This window comes from Eucalyptus grandis, chromosome 5, assembly GCF_016545825.1.
Source record: "Eucalyptus grandis isolate ANBG69807.140 chromosome 5, ASM1654582v1, whole genome shotgun sequence".
Lineage (NCBI taxonomy): Eukaryota > Viridiplantae > Streptophyta > Magnoliopsida > Myrtales > Myrtaceae > Eucalyptus > Eucalyptus grandis.
This window is the reverse complement of record NC_052616.1, coordinates 31,473,520-31,496,740: the sequence shown is the minus strand read 5'-3', so window position 1 is coordinate 31,496,740 and position 23,221 is coordinate 31,473,520. Positions and strand designations below refer to the sequence as shown.

At 39.0% G+C, this 23,221-nt stretch overlaps 1 protein-coding gene across 1 annotated transcript; it reads left to right on the top strand.

Moving 5' to 3' along the window:
• The first annotated feature begins 516 nt into the window (after positions 1-516).
• LOC120293830 (cysteine-rich receptor-like protein kinase 10) lies at positions 517-23,011 on the top strand. Its single transcript, XM_039313600.1, has 9 exons — positions 517-601; positions 3,688-3,814; positions 4,321-4,412; positions 19,968-20,166; positions 20,394-20,947; positions 21,399-21,601; positions 21,766-21,893; positions 22,465-22,615; positions 22,703-23,011. Exons 1-9 carry the CDS (start codon positions 517-519, stop codon positions 23,009-23,011), a joined length of 1,848 nt encoding a protein of 615 aa, XP_039169534.1.
• Positions 23,012-23,221: the final 210 nt, after the last annotated feature.

The following is a 23,221-nucleotide window of genomic DNA, read 5'->3' as shown; positions in this document are numbered from 1 at the left end:
CAAGAAAATATTGGAGCATAAAGAGGCTCGCGGAAGGAAATAAAATCAAGCACTTGGTGCCCATTATACTGACAATATCCCACGCTTCCATAGAAAGGGGGAAAAAGAGTGGTCACAACTTGCTACCTTGAAAACAAAAACACTTTGAAATAGAGCTAAACAAAAGTAGTATTCTTGCAAACATGAATTTCCCCCCTAAATCTTACATACAAACCACATTCGTTCAGGTCGCCGGCTGTGGCAAATAAGGGGAAACCAAGAAAATGAACAATAACAACATAGAGAGGGGGCAGCAAAGATTACCGGCTCAAAAGGCGAGCTACGAGCAGCGTCAAGGGCAACTGGCCGACTGGCTTTAGGGGAGGTTGGGCGATCGACGTCAGCGGCGACTAGGCTAGCGACGTCGGGGGTGGCTAGGCGGCGGCAATGGCGTCAGCGAGGTCAGCAATGGCTCGCCAGCGAGGGTCGTGGGTGGCGTCGAGGGCGAGCAGGCGGTGGCGTCAATCGAGGTCGGGGATGGCTTGCCAGCGCAAGGTCGGCGGTGGCGTCGAGGACGAGCAGCGGTGGCATCAAGCAAAGGTCGGCGGTGGCGTCGGCGCAAGTGGCAAAGGCGTTGAATAGAGGTAGAGAACGGAAGAAGAGAGAATGTCGTGTGAATGTGAAGTACTTTTCTGATTTGGGGCTTTAAGGAACCAAAACCGCCGGTTCCCATAAAAAGGGAATTAGGAACCAGAACTGCTGGTTCCCAGAAAAAGGGAATTAGGAACCGAAACCGGTCCCTTTAGAACCCAGAACCGACCAATTTGGTTCTTCGATTCCCGATTCTATTCGGGGACCACACTCACCCCTAGTTATAACATAGGTACACGAACCATTTTACCGGCCCTACTTCTGACCAAACATATCAGGGTCAAGTTAGTCAGCATCCTACAATATCAGGCGCGGTGGCTGCTCCGACAAACGGCCGGTATGGTGGCGGCGAGGAGGCATCGGCGCGGTCACCGATGCGGTGGAGGAGACGATGGTGTGGCTCAGGTCACCATCGGCTCGATTCTTGCTTGCGGCGCGCCGCACGGTCGTGCGAGGAGACGCCGGGAGGAAGAGCGACCGGCAAAAGAAGAAAAAAAAAAAAGGAAAAAGAAAAAAAAAAGAAGGAAAAATAAATAAAAGAATAAGAAAAATAAGAAAGAAAATAGAAAAAATTAAAAAAATTAAAAAAATTAAAAAATTATACAAATTTACCAAACGTATTTCTGTTCATTTTTTATTCCTGGAACAAGTTTACCAAACGTCTTTTTCTGTTCAAAAATTGTTCCCCGGAACAGAAACATTTTTTTTTATTTCCATTTCTTGGAACAATTTTTAAACAGAAATGTTACCAAACGCACCCTTAGTCAGCATCCTATTTTATATATTCTCTTTCTGGCTTTCACCATCCATTAAATCAATATGGAAGCGAATGGTTTTTTACTATCATTTGCCAACATATAATAAAGAGGATATCACATCGTCTTCCAGGCCGTGCTTATATAGGGAAGTACAAAAGAAGAATGGCAGACCTGTAATATACTCAATGAACCTCCGCAAAAGTTACGGAGCTTCATGACTTTCGAAGCAGAGAACACACATTTGGAAAAAGATCAAAAAGGCATAGAGTACTCTCGACTGTTCACTTTCAAAGAGCAAGAATCGATATCTCTGAGCTTCAAGAACGTAATAAGCAGCTAAGTCTTGTCGGATCAATCTCCTTAGTCCCATCATCTTCATCAACATGTATTGGAGTTTCCTTTTGGCTGTTTATTTAACAAAGGCATCCGCACCCTTGTGACTCTGAAGAGAATCACATTGGGTGTGGCAGTTACCCATCCCACATATACCGAATAATTTATGGGAGATGTGCATTCCTATGCTCCTGGATGACTCCAAGAGAATACGCAAGAATGATGATTCAAATTATGATCTTGAACACGAGAGATGAACACACGTATGACTTGAGCAACCCTACCTCATAATTGGACTTATAACCACTGCCTAGTCCTTGTCAGCCTTCCAGTCAACCGCTTTTTTGTTAGGTAGCTCAAGCCAGGAATGTTCATCCTCATTTCTTCTGGGAAAATGAAACCAGTTGGGTAGACTCTAGTGATTACAGCATTTGAATATTTGATTAATCCGTCATTTCTGAAGCCGGCATCAGGGGGGCAGCTGCAAAACTTGTTCTTGGTCAAATCAGACAAATGCAGAAAGAACACTTCAAGTGCCATAACTTTGGCCAAATGGACACTTAAGTGCCATAACTTACGAAAGGTACACTTAAGTGCCACATTCGAAAAAACGGATCACTTGAGTGCCATTCCGGCCAAAGTCCGGCCAAAACGCCCGATGTGGCATTTTTTCTGGCGACGCGCCCAAAACGACATCGTTTTGCACGCTGACGTGGCCAAAACGGCATCGTTTTGGGCTGACATGGTAAAAAAGTAATAAAAAATTAATTAAATTGAATTTAAAAATAAATTTAATTAAAAGATTTAAAATTAATAATTTTAAAATTAAATTTAGTTAAAATATTTAAAAATAATAATTTCAAAATTAAATTTAGTTGAAAAAAAAAAAAAGTGGGGGAGGCGGTGGGGATTAGCCCTCGGCCGCCACCGTCGGGAAAGGCCAGCGACGGCGGGGAGGGTTGGCCGGGGTTGCCAAGCCACGGCCGGGGCCGAAGACCCGGCCGACCGACGGCGAGGCTCGCGAGCCCTCGCCCAAGATCGGAGCGAGGCTGCGACCCTCGCCGGATCACGGCGAGGGCCGCGACCCTCCCTAGATCTATGGTGCGGACTCGCGGGCCCTCGCCCGGATCCGGCGAGGGCCGCGACCCTCCCTAGATCTATGGCGCGGACTCGCAACCCTCGCCCAAATCCGGCGAGGGCCGCGAGCCCTCACCCCCGGATCTAGCGGGTCGACGGCCCTCGCTTGGTCGGCTGCCGACCCTCACCGGATCGGGTGAGGGCGCGACCCTCGCCCGATCTGGGGGCGAGGGCTCGCGACCCTCGTCGCCGATCGGCCGGGGTCGCCGGCGGCGGCGAGGCTAATCCTAAGCCGCCTCCCCCTTTTTTAATTCTTTTTTTTTTAAATTTTTAAAATTTAAAATTATTAATTTTTAAATATTTCAGCTAAATTTAATTTTAAAATTATTATTTTTAAATATTTCAACTAAATTTAATTTTAAAATTATTATTTTTAAATATTTTAACTAAATTTAATTTAGTTATTTTTTTTTTTACGTCGCCCAAAACAACGCCGTTTTGGCCACGTCGGCGTGCAAAACAGCGTCGTTTTGGGCTCAGGTCGCATCGGAAAATGCCACGTCGACGTTTTGGCCGGATTTTGGCCGGATTGGCACTCAAGTGATCCATTTTACTCCGATTTTGGCACTTAAGTGTACCTTTCATAAGTTATGGCACTTAAGTTTCTCTTTGGGCAAAGTTAAGGCACTTCAGGGGTCCGCACGTCGACAAATGCAAGACCTGAACGTTACTGATATCAAACAAGTTTGTGGATCTTGCCCTCCGAAAGTTGCTCATCATCTTACTTCTCTTTGAACTACTCTTATTGTTCTTGCGTTCTTTCCAAATTAACGAATCAAGATGATTATCGATGCACCAAGATATATTGCATTCGCTTTCTTGATTTCAGGCCTGATCCTCTTCATCCCAGACACTTCTGTCAATGCACAGACTTATCTTCAAGAGGGGAGCTCTAATAAGGGCAATTACACTGCTTTTAGCAAGTTCCAAAACAACCTCTACAGCCTCCTCAACAGGTAGAGCTTCACAATGAAGGATGCGTTAACTGTTTCTACAACATGACAGAAGAAGAATATCCAGACAAAGTTTATGGTCTCTTCCTCTGCAAGTGAATCAAATGGAAAAGACATCCAAAGTTTCTACTTTTCAGTAATACCTTGCAATTCAATCCTTATAATCTTTGGAATCGGCTCACTTAGTACTAGGATTTATAATGATGTTGGTCATAATTGAGATCCTCTAAAAGTATGGCGATCCAATGCCAACAATTTGGTTAATACTATCCAAACTTAAGTGACTACTAATGCAACTTTCCTATCCCTTTTTAGAGGCTATGTTGCCGCCAATCCCTGTCAGTCTTGCATCAAAATAGCTACCGGCAACATCTTAGAATGATGTCCAGGAGAGAAAGGGGTGACCATAAGGTACGATGAGTGTCTCGTGCGCTGCTCTAACAGATCATTCTTCTCTATCATGGAATCAATGCTGGCTTTTTCAATGTACAACCTTATGAATGTATCAGATCCCAACCAGTTCCTCTCGGTTGTAGGGGAAACTTTCAGGAAAGTGATGGACTCGGCAATCTCCTCAGAAAGCTTATTCGCAACCATCAATGTTAGTGTCTCAAGTTCAGCGAGCTTGTATGCACTTGCGCAGTGCACCCTTGACTTAGCAAAGTCAATTTGTGAACAGTTGCATGGCTGCTGCAATCGCTCATTTTCCTACCTTCATTAGCGATGGAAAGCAAGGTGCGAGCGTTCTTGCTGAGTTGTTGGGTGCAGTTCGAACGGAATCCTCTTTATGAGGAAATTAGATGAGAAGTAATAGCACATTCTCCAACTAACAAAACCAGCATCGATTCCGGTACTAGAGGTATAAAAATTGTATAATGCTCAAAACGTGCATTCAATTTTCATGGTAAGCATATAAAGGTACTCATTATAAGCTGTTTTGTGTATCATAATGCACTTCACTTGCTTTTACAATCTAAACTTTGATCATTCTCTCTAGCTTTCTCTGAGTTCCTGTTACTATTTATGCCTAGTGAGAAAAATCTGCAAACTGATATAGCTAGTAATAGCACCTAGAGGGGGGTGAATATGTGTTTAAATAATTTCTCGAGATATGAAAACAATACTAGGCAAACAATAGAAAGGAAGCTCTTCTTTAGTTAACAAAACGAACTATGAACAAAGTAAAGCAGAGAGTAGGGAAGAGAAAATTGAACACAAGGTTTATAGTGGTTCGGTTTATTTCAAACCTACGTCCACTCTTCTGCACTGACAGCCCACTGGCTGGATTTCACTATGAACAAAAGAGATGTTACAGCAATGCTTTCCCTTGATTCCACAGTGTAGATATTCTATCACACTTTCTCAAGGTATCTCAAAATATAGACTCTCTTTTGCGTGCAAAATTTCGCTCAGCAAATGAATTGACTAAGAATCAAAGAGCTTCAAACTTTGGAATTCTTCTATCGTACACCTCCTTGAACAACTGGAACGTCTTCCTTTTATACTCCTTTGTGCCATCATACCCGTTGGCACTTACCAAAGGAATTCTTCCAATCCTCCCGTTGGACAGAATCAATTCGAAAGATTATTCGAGCTATTAAAGGAACATGTCGATAGCCCATCAATCATGCTCGCCCATACAATCAGGATCTTGGTTTCCATAAGTAGAACCTTCCAAGAATACTTCGCCAATCATCGGATCTTTAATCATTTTTTATTTGAATAAAGGAATCCGTTATGTGATATCCAGCCAAGAGATCTTCTCCAGTCGATAAGGCCAAATCCTTAATGAAGTAGTTCTAGATAGCCTTTCTTCAACGGATTAGAAACTGTCAATGAGAATAGACTTTGAGTCTTAAGTCTAGTAGTCCGGAGGTCTTTAGACTTTAATAAAAGAGTCTGCAAATCTTCAGACTAGACTAATAGAAACGTTTTGTCAGCTTCAAAACATTCCAGAAGGATTTCTCCAACAATCTCCCCCTTTTTGATGGTGACAAAACTTTCCTGCAGATTTGAATAACTTTGACCTGCAAAATATTACTCAAGCAAATATGGATATCTCATAAAGATTAATGGCTTAATGATAACACTAGAATCTGCAACCACAGAAAATAGGTTAGTCTTGAATAAGAGTAAAGCCATTCATAAGATATCAATAGTACTTAATATAAGTAGCAGTCAAATCCAAATCCACGTTCAGTCAATCATCATCCAGACACAAACACACAAGTCACACATCAAAACAAACTAAAAATTCAACAAGTTTAAGTTCAAAGATTTCAAATCTCGCATCTCTCCCCTTTTTGTCATCATAAAAAGGTTGAGATGGGAATAGAATGGAGTCAAGTTTGCTTGGAATGCGAACAAGCTGGAAATCTCCCATGGACTAGATGATGCCTTCCAGCTTTTTCAATTCTTCTTTCAATTGATCCACCTCTTCACCTTTAGCATTGGCTGAATCTGAAGAGCAAGGGCTTGGATCTGATCTGATAATGAAATGGAAGAAGCTTGTCCCGCATTCTTCAAGTTCTGAACTTCGCTTTCCAAAGCATATATCTGACCCCGCATTTCCAAGAGAACATCAATGATTCTGTGAAAATCTGCTGAGTTATCAGTCTGCGTACTAGCTTAGGCACGATTTGATGGAGAAAAGGCAGACGATGGTATATAAGCATAATCATGCAGATTTAGCGATGAAGCACCATGTCCCTCCTCAAGAAATTGAGAGGCATGAATGTCCTCTAGATCTGCTAAAGAGCGGCTGACTCCTTCACTGTTAACAGGATATGAGGACATTCCTCTGTTCTCACCACCTCCCCCCGTTTCCATGGCTTAAGGTGGAGAAGAGAGTTCCTCATGCTCTCCTTCCTGTTGATTTTCTCTGTCTTCTTCTTCTTCAAACCTTTCTTTCTTTGCTTCTCTTTCTTTAGCTTCTCTCTCCTCTTCTTCCTTTTCCTCTGCTTCTTGCTCCTCTGTTTCTGCTTCTTCTTCTTCTTCTTTCTCTTGTTCTTCTCTCTCCTCTGCTTCTTTCTCCTGTCGTTCCATTGATTCTGGAATAGAACGACTCAGCTTCTACAATGCTATAGCAGAAATTGTGAGGTCATCCTCATCATCTTCATCAATAATGAGAGCTTTTCTCTTTTTGGATGGAGCAACCATGGACTCCTTCCATTTTCTTTTCGCTGCAGAAGAGACTTGATGAGATTTAACAGGGGTTTTCTCCTTAAATTTCTCCAACGCCTTGTCGAGTTCTTTCAGACGCATTTTGGACACCATTTTCAATCCTACCACCATTTTGTCACATGGTCGAACGCAGCGAATTTGTGGAGGCTGAATATTCAAATGTTTGAATATCTTTGACATAAGACTTGGATAAGAAAGTTGGCCCTTGTCCTTCACCACTGCTCTATACATGTGAAACAGAATAGTGTGAGGAAGAGAAAAAATTTTCCCAGTATTGATGGCGTACATCAGCTTTGCCTCTGAATTAGAAACATCAGTCTTGGAAGTTGATTTCGATCTGAGGCAATTAGTCACAATCTTGTGAAGTAGAATATTGAACGCATGCATCCTTGAGTAGGAAATCCTTCCCTCTGTCATTCTGTCTTTAACAAGTTCCAATGTGGCACGAGCTATAGAGACACTAATGGGTTGATATCTCCCTCTCTCAACCCCAATCACATCCGCCAACATATCCACATCCACTACAAAGTCCTGATCTTGGACACTGAAAGAGATTCTATTCGCATCCAAGAAACTAAGATTTGAATAGAAATATGCAGTTAATTGAGCGTAGGCTTCTGTGGTGTCAGAACAGAACTGTTCTAGTTGAAGAAAACTGAACTTTTCCCTCAAATTGAAATCCAAGAAATCAAAATCCACACTCCTAGGGTTTATCACCCCACGCTTCAACAATTTGGAGTATAGATCCTTCTGTTCCTTCAATCTAAACAACTCTGTTCTTTTTCCTCGAATTTTCGCCGGAACACCCATTCTCGGTTGAAATTCTCTGTACAATCTGTCGTCATCATTTCCATCTATCGGATTAAATCCCCCAACACGCGGATCACTTGGGATATTTGCAAGGGTTTTTTCTACCAACCCCTTAGGAGCAATTTCCAAACTCTCCATTTTTCGCAAAAAGATGTATTCATTCCCATATCCCTTGTCCTTAAGAAACTCATCGATGTAATTCAATGGAGTACCAATGCTCTTTAAAGTACGGTAAAGCTTATAAATAAAAGAGGGCTTTTGAACTCTTACAGGATCTGCGTCTTCAATCATTTCTTCCTCTTGTTGATGACCAGCATCCTGTGGACTAGATGGTGGAGAATGACGCTGCTGAAAATGTTGTGGGCTCTGCTACTGACTTGGTGACTCCTCTTCCTCGGTGAGATCAAAGTGAGTAAGCCCCTCACTCATTCGCCGTGGTCCCCTGCTTGCGATTCTTGAAGACTTTCTTGAAGAGGACATCTTTCTCAGTCTTCGAAAGATTCCTTGCTTGACTTTCCCAAGAAAGATGACAACATTTTCAAAGATTAAACAAGGGAGGAAGACAGGAATGGAGGATCGATGCTTTTTAGGGTTTTGGAGTTAAGTGAAGAGGAACCGACTATATATAGCTCAGTTGAAACGGGGAAATGCTAAACATCGTAAAGGAAGGTTAAAATATGCATTTTTAAAAAAATAACTGCATTTTTCAAAAAATAGATAATCGCCATTAACTCTTTTTGAAAATGAAAAAATTGCACTTTTCACGGAAATTGAAGATAGCATAAATCAATTATGAATGGATAAATGATCGTACCTTTATGAGATTTAATATAAGAGAAAATAAAATAATTTACAATCAAGAACCATGATTGTCTGAGATTAAGAGTCTCTAGACTTTAACTTCTTTAAGCTTCAAAATGTTGAGTCTGGAACGGATGATTTCAAATTGATTTTTCTCCAAAGGCTTTGTAAATATATCCGCCAGTTGGTTCTTTGAGTCAACAAACTGAATCGAAACTTCTCTATTTTGAACATGATCTCTAATGAAGTGATGTCGAATTTCTATATGCTTTGCTCTTGAGTGAAGAATCGGATTTTTGGTAAGATTGATTGCACTAGTGTTGTCATAATTAATCTCCGTGCATGAATCTTTAATTCCAAAATCTCTTAATCATTGTTTTATCCACAGAATTTGTGAACAACAACTTCCAAGAGCTACGTACTCTACTTACGCTATAGAAAGAGCTACGTATTTTGCTTCCTTGAAAACCAAGACATTGTCCTGCTTCCAAGTAACTGACAAGTACCCAATGTGCTCTTTCTATCAACTCTACAACCGACTAGATCTGCGTCTGAGTATCCAAGGAGAGTAAAGTCTCCCTTTTTAGGATACCAAAGGCCGATGCTTGAGGTTGAAGCAATGTATTTGATAATACGCTTTGCGACACTTAGATGAGATTCTTTAGGGTCTGCTTGAAATCTGGCACAAATGCAAACACTAAACAAAATGTCAAGTCTAGAAGCAGTAAGATAAAGAAGTGAACCAATGATACTCCTGTATAGCTTCTGGTCAACTTTCTTTTCTCCTTCATCTTCGTCTATTTTCAAGGAACTTGATATTGGTATATCAGTCTTTTTGCAATTTTCCAATCCAAACATTTTGACAAGATCATTAGCATATTTTTCTTGATGAATAAAAGTCCCTTCCTTCAATTGTTTCACTTGAAATCCAAGAAAGAAGGTTAGTTCACCCATCATGCTCATTTCAAATTCATCCTGCATAGATTTAGAGAATTTCTTGAACAAACTTTCATTAGATGATCCAAAAATGATATTATCAACATATATTTGAACAAGCAGAAAACTTTTGCTTTCTCTTTTGATAAATAGAGTAGTGTCTACTTTACCTTTTTCAATGCCATTTTAAATTAAAAACTTACTCAGCCTTTCGTACCAAGCTCAAGGTGCTTGCTTCAATCCATACAAGGCTTTTTTCAGTCTGAATACTGAGTCTAGCTTCCTTGGGTCTTCAAACCCAGGTGGTTGTTCCACATAAACTTCCTCATGGATAAATCCATTTAGGAAGGCACTTTTGACGTCCATTTGGAATAACCTGAAATTCTTATAACAAGCAAAACAAGTAATAATCGAATTGCTTCTAACCTTGCTACTGGTGCGTAAGTCTCGTCATAGTCTATCCCTTCTTCTTGCGTATATCCCTTGGCCACGAGTCTTGCTTTGTTTCTTACGACTTTACCTTTTTCGTTCATCTTGTTCCTGAAAACCCATTTAGCTCCAATAATAGATTTACCTTTTGGTTTAGGAGTCAACTCCCAGACATCATTAATACTGAATTGTCTGAGTTCTTCTTGCATAGCTTCAATCCAACTTTCATCAGATAAAGCTTCGTCTATACTTTTTGGTTCTATTTCAGAAATAAGAGCCACAGCACTAGACTCTTCGCGCCTTTTGGATCTTGTGCGAATTCCTTCATTAATGTCACCGATAATGAGGTCTTTGGGATGACTGGACTTATGCTTCCAGTTATTGGTTGATTTGTTAGGTCGATGATCATTTCCTTCATTTGAATTTGCAATAACCATTTGTTGCTGGTTTTTCAAAGTCTAAGTTGCTTCTTGAGATTTAGACTTTGTAGAGTCTGGAGCAAGTTCAGATTCTTCAAGATGAGTCTGAGCAAATTCATTTTACATAGAATCCTTCAATGCTCTGAGTTCTGGTTGGCCCAAAGAGATCCATATGCAGAAGCTGCAGTACACGATTAGTGGAAACTTGATTTATTGGTTTAAAGGAATTTCTTACCTGTTTTCCCAATACGCATGGTGTACATAGATCAGACTTTTGGTATGACAATTTAGGTAGACCTCGAACAAGCTTCTTTGCTGAAATTTTGGCTATCTGCTTCATATTGATGTGCCCAAGCTTTCTATGCCATAAGCTCGCTTCATCTTGAATTGAGATTAGACATTGCGATTCATCTGGTTTCACATCCAAGAGGTAGATATTTCCATGTCTTCGGCTCATGAATGACTGAGTAGAGTCTTTTTGGTTCTGAACATATTCCCTCTTGAAAATTGATTTTGAAACCGATATCACACAACTGGCGTCTGCGAGCAGATTGGAGTTGAGTCCTTCCACTAGGGAAACATTGCTTATTGTGAGGTTTTCAATCTTTCTGATTCCAAATCCCACAATTCTTCCTTTGTTGTTTCCTCCAAATGAGACTTTTCCACCATTTACTTGAGCACGAGCTTTATGAAGCAATATGAATCTCTGTCATATGTCTTGAGCATCCACTATCCGAGATACCATTTTACATTTTTCTTGATAGTGACCTACATTTAAAAGGACTTAACCTTTCCTTGGTACCCATATTTTCTTGGGTCCATTGGTGTTAGTATGATATGTGATTTTTTCCCATACTTTCTTAACAGGTTTCCAAACCATAGGACACTCTTTTCAAAATGATCTACATTATTGCACTTTGAACATCGAGAGCATTTCGACCTCTTTTGGTTTTACAAATACTTTTTGAAAATAATTTTTGTAAAATGTCTTTGGAGGTCTTTGCTTAATTCTTTCATTTACTTTAGGAAAATCAATTAAAGGAATGGTTTCCGTTGTCATTCCTAAACCAGATTTATTGAAATAAGGTCTTTGTCTTTGAAAGAATTTTTCAAGTTTCTCGAATCCTATTGAAAATCTTTTGAAATATTTGATAAGTCATTTTTTAAAAATGCATTTTCTTTCAAGAGATTATCTTCGCTTTCTTTAAGAGTAGAAACATTCATGTCTAAACATTTCAACTTTTCTTTCAGACATTTTCCATTTGTTTTAGTGCGAGTTTTCTTTTAAGTTCGGAAATCCTTTTAAGAGAAGTCTTAAGACTAAAACACAGCTCATCAATGTATTTAGAAACTTTAATAGGGATTTTAAAGTTACTTACCTCAAATTCACTGTCTGAATGAGTGCGCCTCGGAGTTTGAATCTAAATCCGATTGTGCCATCGACATATATTGGCATAATCATCATCACTTTCTTTACACTCTGTATCACTCCAGGTTTCTGCTTTAAGAGCCTTTCGATACTTTTCAGCTTTTCCTTTCTTCTTTTTCAGAAGAGGACAGTTGGGTCTGATGTGTCCCTTTTTCTTACATTCAAAGCAAACTACATCTTTGTTTGATTCATCATCATCAACAAACTTGGTCTGTTGCTTTTGAAAACTTTGTTTCTTTGGATTGAATCTTCTTCCTTTTCTGTTCAGCTATCTGAATCTTCTTATCATGAGAGCAAGCTCCTCATCATCCATATCATCTTTAGAATCTGTGACATCAAAATCATCATTGGATTTTAATGCAATGGATTTCTTACCTTTGGGACCTTCGTCTTCGCTGATTCATTCCACTTCATAAGATTGAAGAGTTCCAACCAACTCATCGACGAGATAGTGGCATGATTCTTTGTGTCTCTCTTATTGAGGTCTTTATGTGATTCCAATCCTTGGAGAGTCCACGCATAACTTGTTTACCTTCATGGGATCAAAATTGGTTGACCTTGATTTTGAAGACCATTCACGATTTCTGTAAAACGACTAAACATGTCGGTTATAGATTCTCCTGATTTCATTTTGAAGGCTTCATATTGACCGAGGAGAATGTTGATTACTGTCTCTTTTACTCGATCGGTTCCTTCATAGGTGATATGTAATCTATCCCGAGACTTCTTTTTTGTAACACACGAAGATATTCTGTTATATTCAGTAGGTGACAAAGCACAATATAAATAATAAATTGATTTTGCATCAAGAGCTTGTCTCTTGAGTATCTCTTCCTGAGTCATTTCACTTGACTCAATAGTTTCTTTTCCTCTCTTTGAGACAGATGCAGCTTTAGGAGTGATTCATTTTTCTACAACGTCCCATTCTAGAGGATCCTTTGATCGTAGGAACGTTTTCATCTTGTTTTCCAGATGTTGTAATCATTTCCATCAAAGTAAGGTGGTGCGGTATTGCTTTGCCCTTCCACCAGCCACAGAGCTAGCATACTAGCCATGGATCTTTAACTCACGAGTAAAACACTTCAAACAAAGTGAGTACACATGCTCGATACCAATTGATATAGCTAGTAATAGCACCTAGAGGGGGTGAATAGGTGTTTAAATAATTTCTCAAGATATGAAAGCAATGCTAGGCAAACAATAGAAAGGCTCTCCTTTAGTTAACAAAACGAACTATGAACAAAGTAAAGCGAGAGTAGGGAAGAGAAAATTGAACACAAGGTTTATAGTAGTTCGGCTTATTTCAAGCCTACGTCCACTCTTCTGCACTGACAGCCCACTGGCTGGATTTCACTATGAACAAAAGAGATGTTACAGCAATACTTTCCCTTGATTCCACAGTGTAGATATTCTATCACACTTCCTCAAGGTATCTCAAAATATAGACTCTCTTTTGCGTACAAGATTTCGCTCAGTAAATGAATTGACTAAGAATCAAAGAGCTTCAAACTTTGGAATTATTCTATCGTGCACCTCCTTGAACAACTAGAACATCTTCCTTTTATACTCCTTTGTGCTATTATACCCGTTGGCACTTACCAAAGGAATTCTTCCAATCCTCCCGTTGGACAGAATCAATTAAGAAGATTATTCGAGCTATTAAAGGAACATGTCAATAGCCTATCAATCTTGCTCGCCCATACAATCAGGATCTTGGTTTCCATAAGTAGAACCTTCTAAGAATACTTCGCCAATCATCGGATCTTTAATCATTCTTGATTTGAATAAAGGAATCGGTTATGTCATATCCAGCCAAGAGATCTTCTCCAGTTGATAAGGCCAAATCCTTAATGAAGTAGTTCTTTATAGCCTTTCTTCAACGGATTCGAAACTATCAATGAGAATAGACTTTGAGTCTTGAGTCAGTAGTCCCAGGTCTTGGACTTTAATAGAAGAGTCTGCAAATCTTCGACTAGGCGATAGAAATGTTTTGTCGGCTTCAAAACATTCCAGGAAGGATTTCTCCAACACGAGACTAAATTCAAGGAATCACTTTGTCTTGATAGGGTGAAACAAACAAAAGCTCCATGGATTACAATAGTTAGCTCGGTCATTGGATCGTGTTTACTCTTATCCATCATAGGTTCATGCATTGTTTTAAACAGGACAAAGAGATTGAAGAAAGGTATATATGAATTCATCTTGCTTGCCATTAGAGGACCATCTTCTAAACTTTACCTTATGAGAGTAACCTCTTATACCGTCGGAGAAGGAAAACAGCCTAGAGGTTCGATTCTTGCATCGAGACTAGAAATTGGAGTAGAGTTTTAAGAGGAAAACTATCGAGGAGAAAAGCCGGTGGATCCTCGAGAATTCACTCTGATATGATTAGATGTTATATGCGCAGCCACCGGGAACTTCTCTGACGAATGTAAGCATGGGGAAGGTGGGTTTGGTCATGTATACAAGGCAAGCATTTCAGTGACTAAACACTTATTTATGGGAGGCCACAATTTTCTGAAGCTCTGGTTTTACACCATCCCAGAACACACTCGGACCACCATCCTTTGCTAGGTCATATTTTGTTTTCAATTGTTAGCTATTCTGTCTATTGGATGCTTCACACCACATGCTCACAACTTTGTTCGACAGAATGCCTAACTCAATCGTGGATAGTTAGTTCCTATTGCATTCTGTTTATAAATGTTTTGATGTCCATTTGATGTCGGTTGCGTCTTGCTGCATTTCCTGTACGTAGTTCATTAATATGCAAACGGATTGGATACATAGGTGATGTATGTCGAATGCTGTTCACGAGTGTTTTGAATGTATCGAATCCTGTCCATATGTGGTTGTGCATGTCAAATGATGCTCATGCGCGTTACTTTGAGATCGTGAGGTGCTGAAGGAAAGAGAAGAGAATGCGGGCGTTATGAATTAGAGGTGAATTTGAATGAAATAGGCTTAGTTTGACTATTCTATTACATGCTCAAGATTATGGGTAGTGTCTAATCTCTTTTTTAGGGTTCAAAGCATGTTTACACATCACTTTGTCAATGTACAATTTGCTTTTCATCTGCCAGACATTGCTTGGCATTTTTGGACATACTTCATTGAACATGATTCTGACGAATTTGGCTTAATTTAATGCTAATTTACTTGTTTGTAAATAGAGGCTCACATGTCAATAGTTTTAGGTACTTTTAAGCATGCTTAGACCTCATTTTAGTTCCAGTTCGGGACCATGCTTCTTGGGTGTTCTTTGGACCGTGCTTACTAGCAATATGGTCTAATATATCCATGATATGGATTTTTTTGTGGCCAGTATGATGACATGGAGTAAGTTAGAAAATATATATACGAAAAGAATGAAAAACAAGAACAAGCGCCACCACACACCAAAAATTTTGTATGTTCCTACTCACATCCCATTTTTATATGAAATCCAAGAATTTTGTGCAGCATCCTTCCTTATTTTTCTTGCAAAATGACAGGCATGGAAGTTGTGATCTAAAGATCGAGGGTTGGAACTTACTGATCTGTCAATTAAAGAGTTATGCGATGGACTTCAATTGCTAAAATGCATACACATTGGTCTATTATGCATTGCAGAAAATCGCGAGACTAACCGACTATGTCATTTGTGGTTCATATGCTAGGAGACGATACTATCCATGATACTATCGCACTTACCCGACCATTGCAGTCTACATTCTCGATTGGGAGATATGTGAAAACACTTGATTCCATCGGCCCGATTCACAAAGCTTCCACTGTTAATGAACTAACAATTGCAAATGTTTCACCTAGATGACCAAGTATCATCAATCCTCCTCCAGTTCATTTCTCTTTTATACAATGGTAGGTAGAATGATAATTACAGTGTGTGATCTCTTTACCATTGTGACTGCCATTTCTAAATCATTTCTAAATCCTTGATTTCCGCAATCATCGATTAGTAATTGTAAGGTTAAAAAGCCCGATAGTCAGCATTTCTATCCAATTTATCACTTTTGTTCTATCATAATTATACATATACTTACTTGAGATATATATCAATTTGTAACCCATTGATAAATTAAAATTTAAGCATATATAAATTTGATATTTTACCTTTAGTATATTCATTGAAATCTAATTTGTGATGAATATTAGAATTAAATACTAGATAACGCATGAGTAGAAAGTCCTAAATTCAAATCTCTCTAAACCCCTATGTACCTCTTTTACTTGCCAATGTTCAGCCTATGCATGTGGAGGAGTGTTAGATTATTCATACATTAGATGATGTCTTCATCTAATAGTTTAGAGAAAATCATTCAAAAAGTCTTACACCTATTGTACTTTTGATAATTCAATCATAGATATTTTTACCTTTTGTCAATTAAGTCTATCTGGCTAAGTTTGATAAAAAAAAAATTGCTAACATGAATGCCGGATGTCTTATGAGTCATATGAACATTTTAAATAATATTTAATAACTTTTTATTTTATTATTATTATTATTTAATCATTCCTTCCTTTTCTTTTCTTTTCTATGGACTCAAGTTGGCAAGGGTATCGCAGCCTTGCCCCAAAAGGGAGAGGGCGTCGTGGCCTTCGCTTGGGGCCAAGGCCAACAAGGGTCACCATGCCCTTGCCTTGCCTAGAGTTGGCATGGGCAATGCGACCATTGCCAAACTCTTAACCTTTGCCCACTAGCTGGCAAGGGCCATACACCCTCTCTAGCCCGAATCCAAAAAACGGTAAAGAAAATATAAAGAGAAAACATTATTAGAAATTTAATAAGATGTTAAAATATCATTAAAAAAATTCTACATTAGCGTCAGCCATGCTATGTAAGACGTTTGGCATCTACGTCATCCATTTCTGGCCAAAATTGCCCAGATGGGTTCAATCGAAAAAAAAAAATGAAAACATTTATAACTCAATTGGCACAATTAGAAGGTTTTAAATTGAATTGGCAAAATCGCAATAAGTTTAGGATATTTTGGATAATTTTGTTCACAAAAATTCATAATTAATGACCTACTTTCATTTGATATAATTAAGTAAAAAGAAAACAATGTGTAATGCCAAGCAATAGTATCAAGTAGGGGTTTGCAACCAAACTAGTTCTACACGGGAATTGGATTAGACCGCCTGAAAAATAGGTCCACGAACCGGTTCAAGAACAAGTTCCAAATTTTTGAACTGGTTTGTAATAGATCCAAGAATAGGCTCCGAGTGAAAACCCACTTAGGAACTAGATCGAGACCATCCTATTTTGGAACCGATTTTATAAGCTAAAAAGCCAAAATTCTAATTTCTTTTTCCCATAAATTCTAACCTTAGCATTTTTCGTCATTTGTCCTTCCTCAAAGCTCCTCACCAATCTTTCCTCTTCCCTAATTAATGACCTATTGTCATTTGATATAATTAAGTAAAAAGAAAACAATGTGTAATGCCAAACAATAGTAAAAAGAAAACAATGTGTAATGCCAAACAATAGTATCAAGTAGAGGTGTGCAACCAAACCAGTTCTACCCAGAAACCGGATCGGACCGCCTGAAAAATAGGTCCACAAACCGATTCAGGAACTGGTTGTACTAGGTCCAGTAATAGGTTCTAAGTGAAAACCCACTTGGGAACTAGATCAGACTTTGTCCTATTTTGGAACTGATTTTATAAGCTAAAAAGCCAAAATCTAATTTCTTTTTCCCATAAATTCTAACCTTAGCACTTTTTCGTCCTTTGTCCTTCCTCAAAGCTCCTCACCAATCTTTCCTCTTTCGTAAAATTTTATGGATGATTGGAGAATGGAATTTTATAATTTACATTATATATTACATGTTTGAACTTTTTGTCATTATAATTGTATGGGATTAGGTATTCATATTATGGATTGTTGTTTATGGTGGATAGTGATTTCTTTGTTCATCTTTTACATTGAATCGTTTCATTACTCATAACCTCATATGATTTTGCTACAAAAAAAAAAAAAAAACCCAAAAAAGGCAAAAAAAAAAAAAAAAAAGGTTAAGGTAGACTCTGGAACCGGACTGGAAAAACAAGATAGATTCCAAAACCGATTTCAAGCAAACATGGTAGGTTACAGGGTCCAAAAACTTAGAACTGGTTATAATAAAATACGTTTAGGTTACCTTGAAACTACCCACCTTGGAACCAACCACCATTAGTATCAAGTAATGCATGCGGATGACTCAGCAACGGTATTTGTCCACTAGACCTGCTCGTTGGCGCCCAAGAAAAAAACATTAGCAGGCCAGGCTCGCCTAGTGGAGAAACCTTCTTTCTTTTATTTTTAAAATTTCTAGCTAGGGAAAAAATTAAACTAAAAAATAATTATAGGGTTTTGTGTTATATTATTTTATATGTGAGTTTACCACTATTTTTCTCTCCTATATCGGAATTTTCGGCTTAATTTGTGCTACTAGTGTTTATAAAATCTATACATCATAGTAAAATCACTAATAAAAGGAAAAACACCAAAACATTTATTAGTGTTCATGAACAACCATTCATATATCTTTACTTTTGGAAAAAAAACAAAAACATACTAAGTGTTACTTTTGAAAACCACCCTTCACATCAATTATCAGTATGTCCCCTTTTACTTTGTAAAATGCCCACTCTAAATCCTAATTTCTCACACCCACCCAAATCAGCCAAAACCAACTAAAAACTAAACCATTTAAACCTAAGCAGTATACTAAAATGAATTCTGCATGGAGGGGTAATTTTCTCTTTTCAAGGTGGAGTTTTGCTTAGAGGTTATATGAATGGTTTGCAAAGATTGTTTATTCGTTGGGTCAAAAGTGAGGTATGTATTAAGACATATTTTTGTAAATTATTTTAATAATAAGGGCGCAACAGGACTAGCCTCAAGCCCTTGCCCAGACCTAGCCCACCCGTTGACCAGACTTGTCCAAGCTCGGTAAATAGGCTTAAAAAATTTAGCCAACCCCACGCGTGAATCAGGTCTACTAGCGGGATATAGGCAAAAGTTACTAAATCTGATCAGTCATATCTATCAAATCAATAAGGAAAAAATATATATTTTCTATTATCATTTGCCAACATATATTACAGAAAACATATCATTATCTTTCAAGACATACTTATATAAGAAAGCACAAAAGAAAAATGATACTCACGATATTCCCGTTGAATTTGCGCAAAAATTATGAACTTCAATGAATATTGCGTCGATCTTTTGAAACACAATTTCTTTCTCTAACACCTCTTACAAGACCCCATAAACTGGGTTGCTTGCTCAAAGCATAGAAAAACATATTTAGAAGAAATTTGAAAAGATATCCAGAGCTGTTCACATATAAAAGGAGTGTTAGATTTTGAAGAGCGAAAAATCAACATTTCTGACCTTAAAAAACGTGGTGAGTTCTTAGTCCCGTGTCATCGTCAACAAACACTGGAGTTTCATTAGAGCATCCTATATATTTTTTCTACCAAGAACATATATACCCTTATTCCTTCGAAACAAATCTCATCAGGTATAATAGTCCTCCGCTCCCACACATGGAAAAATTCCTATGCTTCTGGATGACCCCAAAAGAATGTGTAGGTATGGCGATTCGCACTCGGGCCTTGAACGAGGAGGAGGAACATGCTTAGGATGACTCATAACCATTGCCAAGTCTTTGTCGGATATTTTGGGTTTGACCCTTAGTTGATTTGTATCCATTGTGGGGACCAAACCTTCGGATGATCTATTTATATTTAGTGCTGGCCTCTATTGTCTCTTTGTCGGACCCCGTTTAACAACTTCGTTCGGTCTTTTGGGTTCCACCCGATCGTTGGGAGTACAAGCCAGGAGCGTGGGAACGTGGAAATCGTCCCTGTTGACAAGGGAACGCGGAAATCGGACTAATTCGTATTTGCTAACCCCGGCATCTGGGAGAGCAGCTACAAAACTTGATTCTTGATCAATTTCTTTACCTCGCCCTCCAGATGTTGCTTATTATCGTACTCCTCGAGTTGAAAGAAAGTCCATGGCCGTCTTTAAATTTCTCTGGGAGAGCAGCTACAAAACTTGCGTTCTTTCCAAGTTCAAGAAAAAATATCATCGATGTACCCAGAAATATCTCCTTCGCTTTCTGGATTTCATGCCTGATCCTCTTCATCACAGGCACTCCTGTGAGTGCACAGACATACCTTCAAGAGCGGTGCGGAGATAGGGGCAACTACGCTGCACATAGCAAGTTTCAAGTCAACCTCAGCCGCCTCCTTTCCAGGGGGCTTTACAACGAAGGACCCATTTACGGTTTCTACAACACGACGGAAGGTGAAGATCCCGACAAAGTTTATGGTCTCTTCTTCCTCTGCAGGTACATACCATGCGAAAACATACCAAAAACTTCAGCTTTCGAGTAAGACCTTCCAAATCAATCATTGCAATCTTTGGAATCGGCTCACTCAGAGGTAGGATTCATAATGGACCCGATATATTGGACTTAATCGAAATCCTTTACAAAGTACGGTGATTCAATGCCAACCCAAAAATTATTTTTCAGATTTATGTGACTACTAATGCAACTTTACTATGCCTCTTTAGAGGGGATGTTGCTGCCAATCTCTGTCCGTCTTGCATCCGCGCAGCTTGCAGCACCATCATAGAAAGATGTCCAGGACAGAAAGAGGCGATCATATGGTACGACGAGTGTCTCGTGCGCTACACTAACAGATCATTCTTCTCTAGCATGGAGACAACACCAGTTATTTTCATTGCCAAACCTGCGGACGTTTCAGTTACCTTCAACTGGATTGTGGAGCAAACTTTCGATAAGGAGAAGGACTTTGAGGTGGAAGTGTCGGATTTGGCGAGGAATGTCACGGACTTGGCGATCTCCTCGGAAAGCTTATATGCGACGATAAACCTTAATGTCTCAAGTTCAGTGACCCTGCATGAGCTTGTGCAGTGCACCCCCGACATATCAAAGTTAGATTGTAAGAGTTGCTTGCTTTCTGCCATCAAAGAGTTTCCTACCGTTCTTAATTATAAAAGGGGAGGTGGGAGAATTTTTCAGCCAAGTTGTAATCTGCGGTACAAAATGTATCGTTCTGATCAGGTACCAACTAACAAAACCCGCACTGAGTCCGGCAGTAAAGGTATGAGTTATATAATACTCAAAATGTGCACTCAATTTGTCATGGTAAACGTATAATGGTACCATAACGTCGTTTCTAATTCTCAATATAAGCTGTTTTGTGTATCACATTGCACTTGACTTGCTTTTACTATCTAAACTATGATCATTCTCTCCTGCTTTCAGCAAGTTCTCGGTACTATTTACACTAGGTGAAAATAAAAAGTCTGCGGATTTGAGGTTGTTTAGATGCAAGGAATTTCTCTTTCTTGACAGGGGTCAAACGAAATCCATGGATTGCAATAGTTAGCTCAGTAACTAGATCGGGGTTACTATTAATTATCGTGAGTTCGTGTATTTTTTCAAAGAGGACAAAGAGATTAAAGAAAGGTATAAGTGAATTCATCGTGCTTGCCATTAGAATGACCATCTTCTAACCTTTACCTTACAAGAGTAAACTCTTGGACTCTCAGAAAAGGAAAACAGCCAAGAGGTTCTGTTACTTCACCTGAGACAAGAAATTGGAGAAGAGTTTTCAAAGGAAAACTCTCGTGGAGAAAAGCCAGTGGCTTGTCAACAATTATCTCTAATGCGGTTAGACATCATACGCACGAACACAGGAAACTTCTCCAATGAATGTAAACTTGGGGAAGGCGGGTTTGCCCCTGTGTACAAGGTAAGCAATTTAGTGACTCAACACGTATTTACGGGGAAATTGGGAAAATCTTCTAATGGTAGCAAACTGGCAGAGTCATTATCCATAGCATGAACTGAATCGGATTTGGTTAGCATTAGTAATTCTCAGATAGGGATCTCACTACTGACTTTACGCTATTTCAGGGCACATTGGCAGATGGAAAAGAAATTGCAGTTAAGAGGTTTTCGAGAACCTCAGGCCAAGGACTCATCGAGTTGAAGAACGAAATCATCTTGATTGCCAGACTACAACACAGGAACCTCGTCCGATTGTTGGGATGCTGCTTGGAAGAAGAAGAAAAACTCTTGATATATGAATACTTGCCCAACAGAAGCCTGGATGTCTTCCTTTTAATTTTTGAGCTAGTTAATTTTAGTTTTATAAAGTTGAGTTCCATCTGAGTCTCTCATCTTTGACAGATTCGAATATAGGGCAATATCTAGATTGGAAGTTGCGCATGAACATTGCCTGTGGAATAGCTCGGGACTTCTCTGTCTGCATGAGGATTCTTGCTTGAGAATTATCCACTGAGATCTGAAAGCTAGCAATATTTGCTAGATGGCGAGATGAATCCAAAAATATCGGGTTTCGGAATGGCAAGGATCTTCAGTGTAAATCAAGACAAGGCGAACACAAACAGGGTTGTTGGAACCTAGTAAGTGCCTCAATATCTTTGTACGTCCTTAAATGTTCGAATGATCACTAGGCCAACAAAGGACTCTAATGATCAGCTCAACAACACCAGATTGAGCACATAATATTTCAGAAGTTCCATATAGAAAATTCCTTTTCTTTGTTTCCTACTTCCAACTAATTGCTCTTCATCACATAAATCTGGTTAGTGGATATATGGCACCAGAATATGCGATGGAAGGACTCTTTTCTGTGAAATCAGATGTCTTTAGTTTTGGAGTTCTCTTGCTAGAGATAGTAAGCGGGCACAAGAATAATGGTTTTCATCTTCAAGAGGAGGGTGAAAGCCTTCTCACTTTTGTATGTTCCTAATCACCATCCAAGTTTAATACGAAATCGAAGATTTTTGTGCAGCTACCCCTGTTTATTTTTCTTGCTATTTGACAGGCATGGAAGTTGTGGTCCGAAGGTCGAGTGTTGGAACTTATCGATCAGTTGATCAATGAGTCATGTAATGAAATTGAAGTGCGGAAATGTGTACATGTTGGTCTATTGTGCATTCAAGAAGACCCGGCGGATCGACCGACTATGTCACTCATGGTTCATAATTTAGGAGGCGATACTATAACACTCAGCCAACCATCGCAGCCTGCATTCTCAGTTGGGAGAGATGCGAAGAAACTTGATCGTGTCATGCCCACTCAAGGAGCCTCAACTATTAATGGAGTAACCCTTTCGGGTGTTGTGGCTAGGTGACCAAGTATTATACAATGGAAAAGCTGTTAGTTAGATAGCATTATGATATTTATTTTATCTTTTAGGATTGTGTATGTATCTCCATTGTAATATATTTATATCATCCTACTTTCTATATTTGTCATGTAAAGCCGGCTTATGTTCTCTTCTTTATATATACAAATATACATAAACTAAAATATTCTCCCTTTTGCATATTTCTTATCTTTT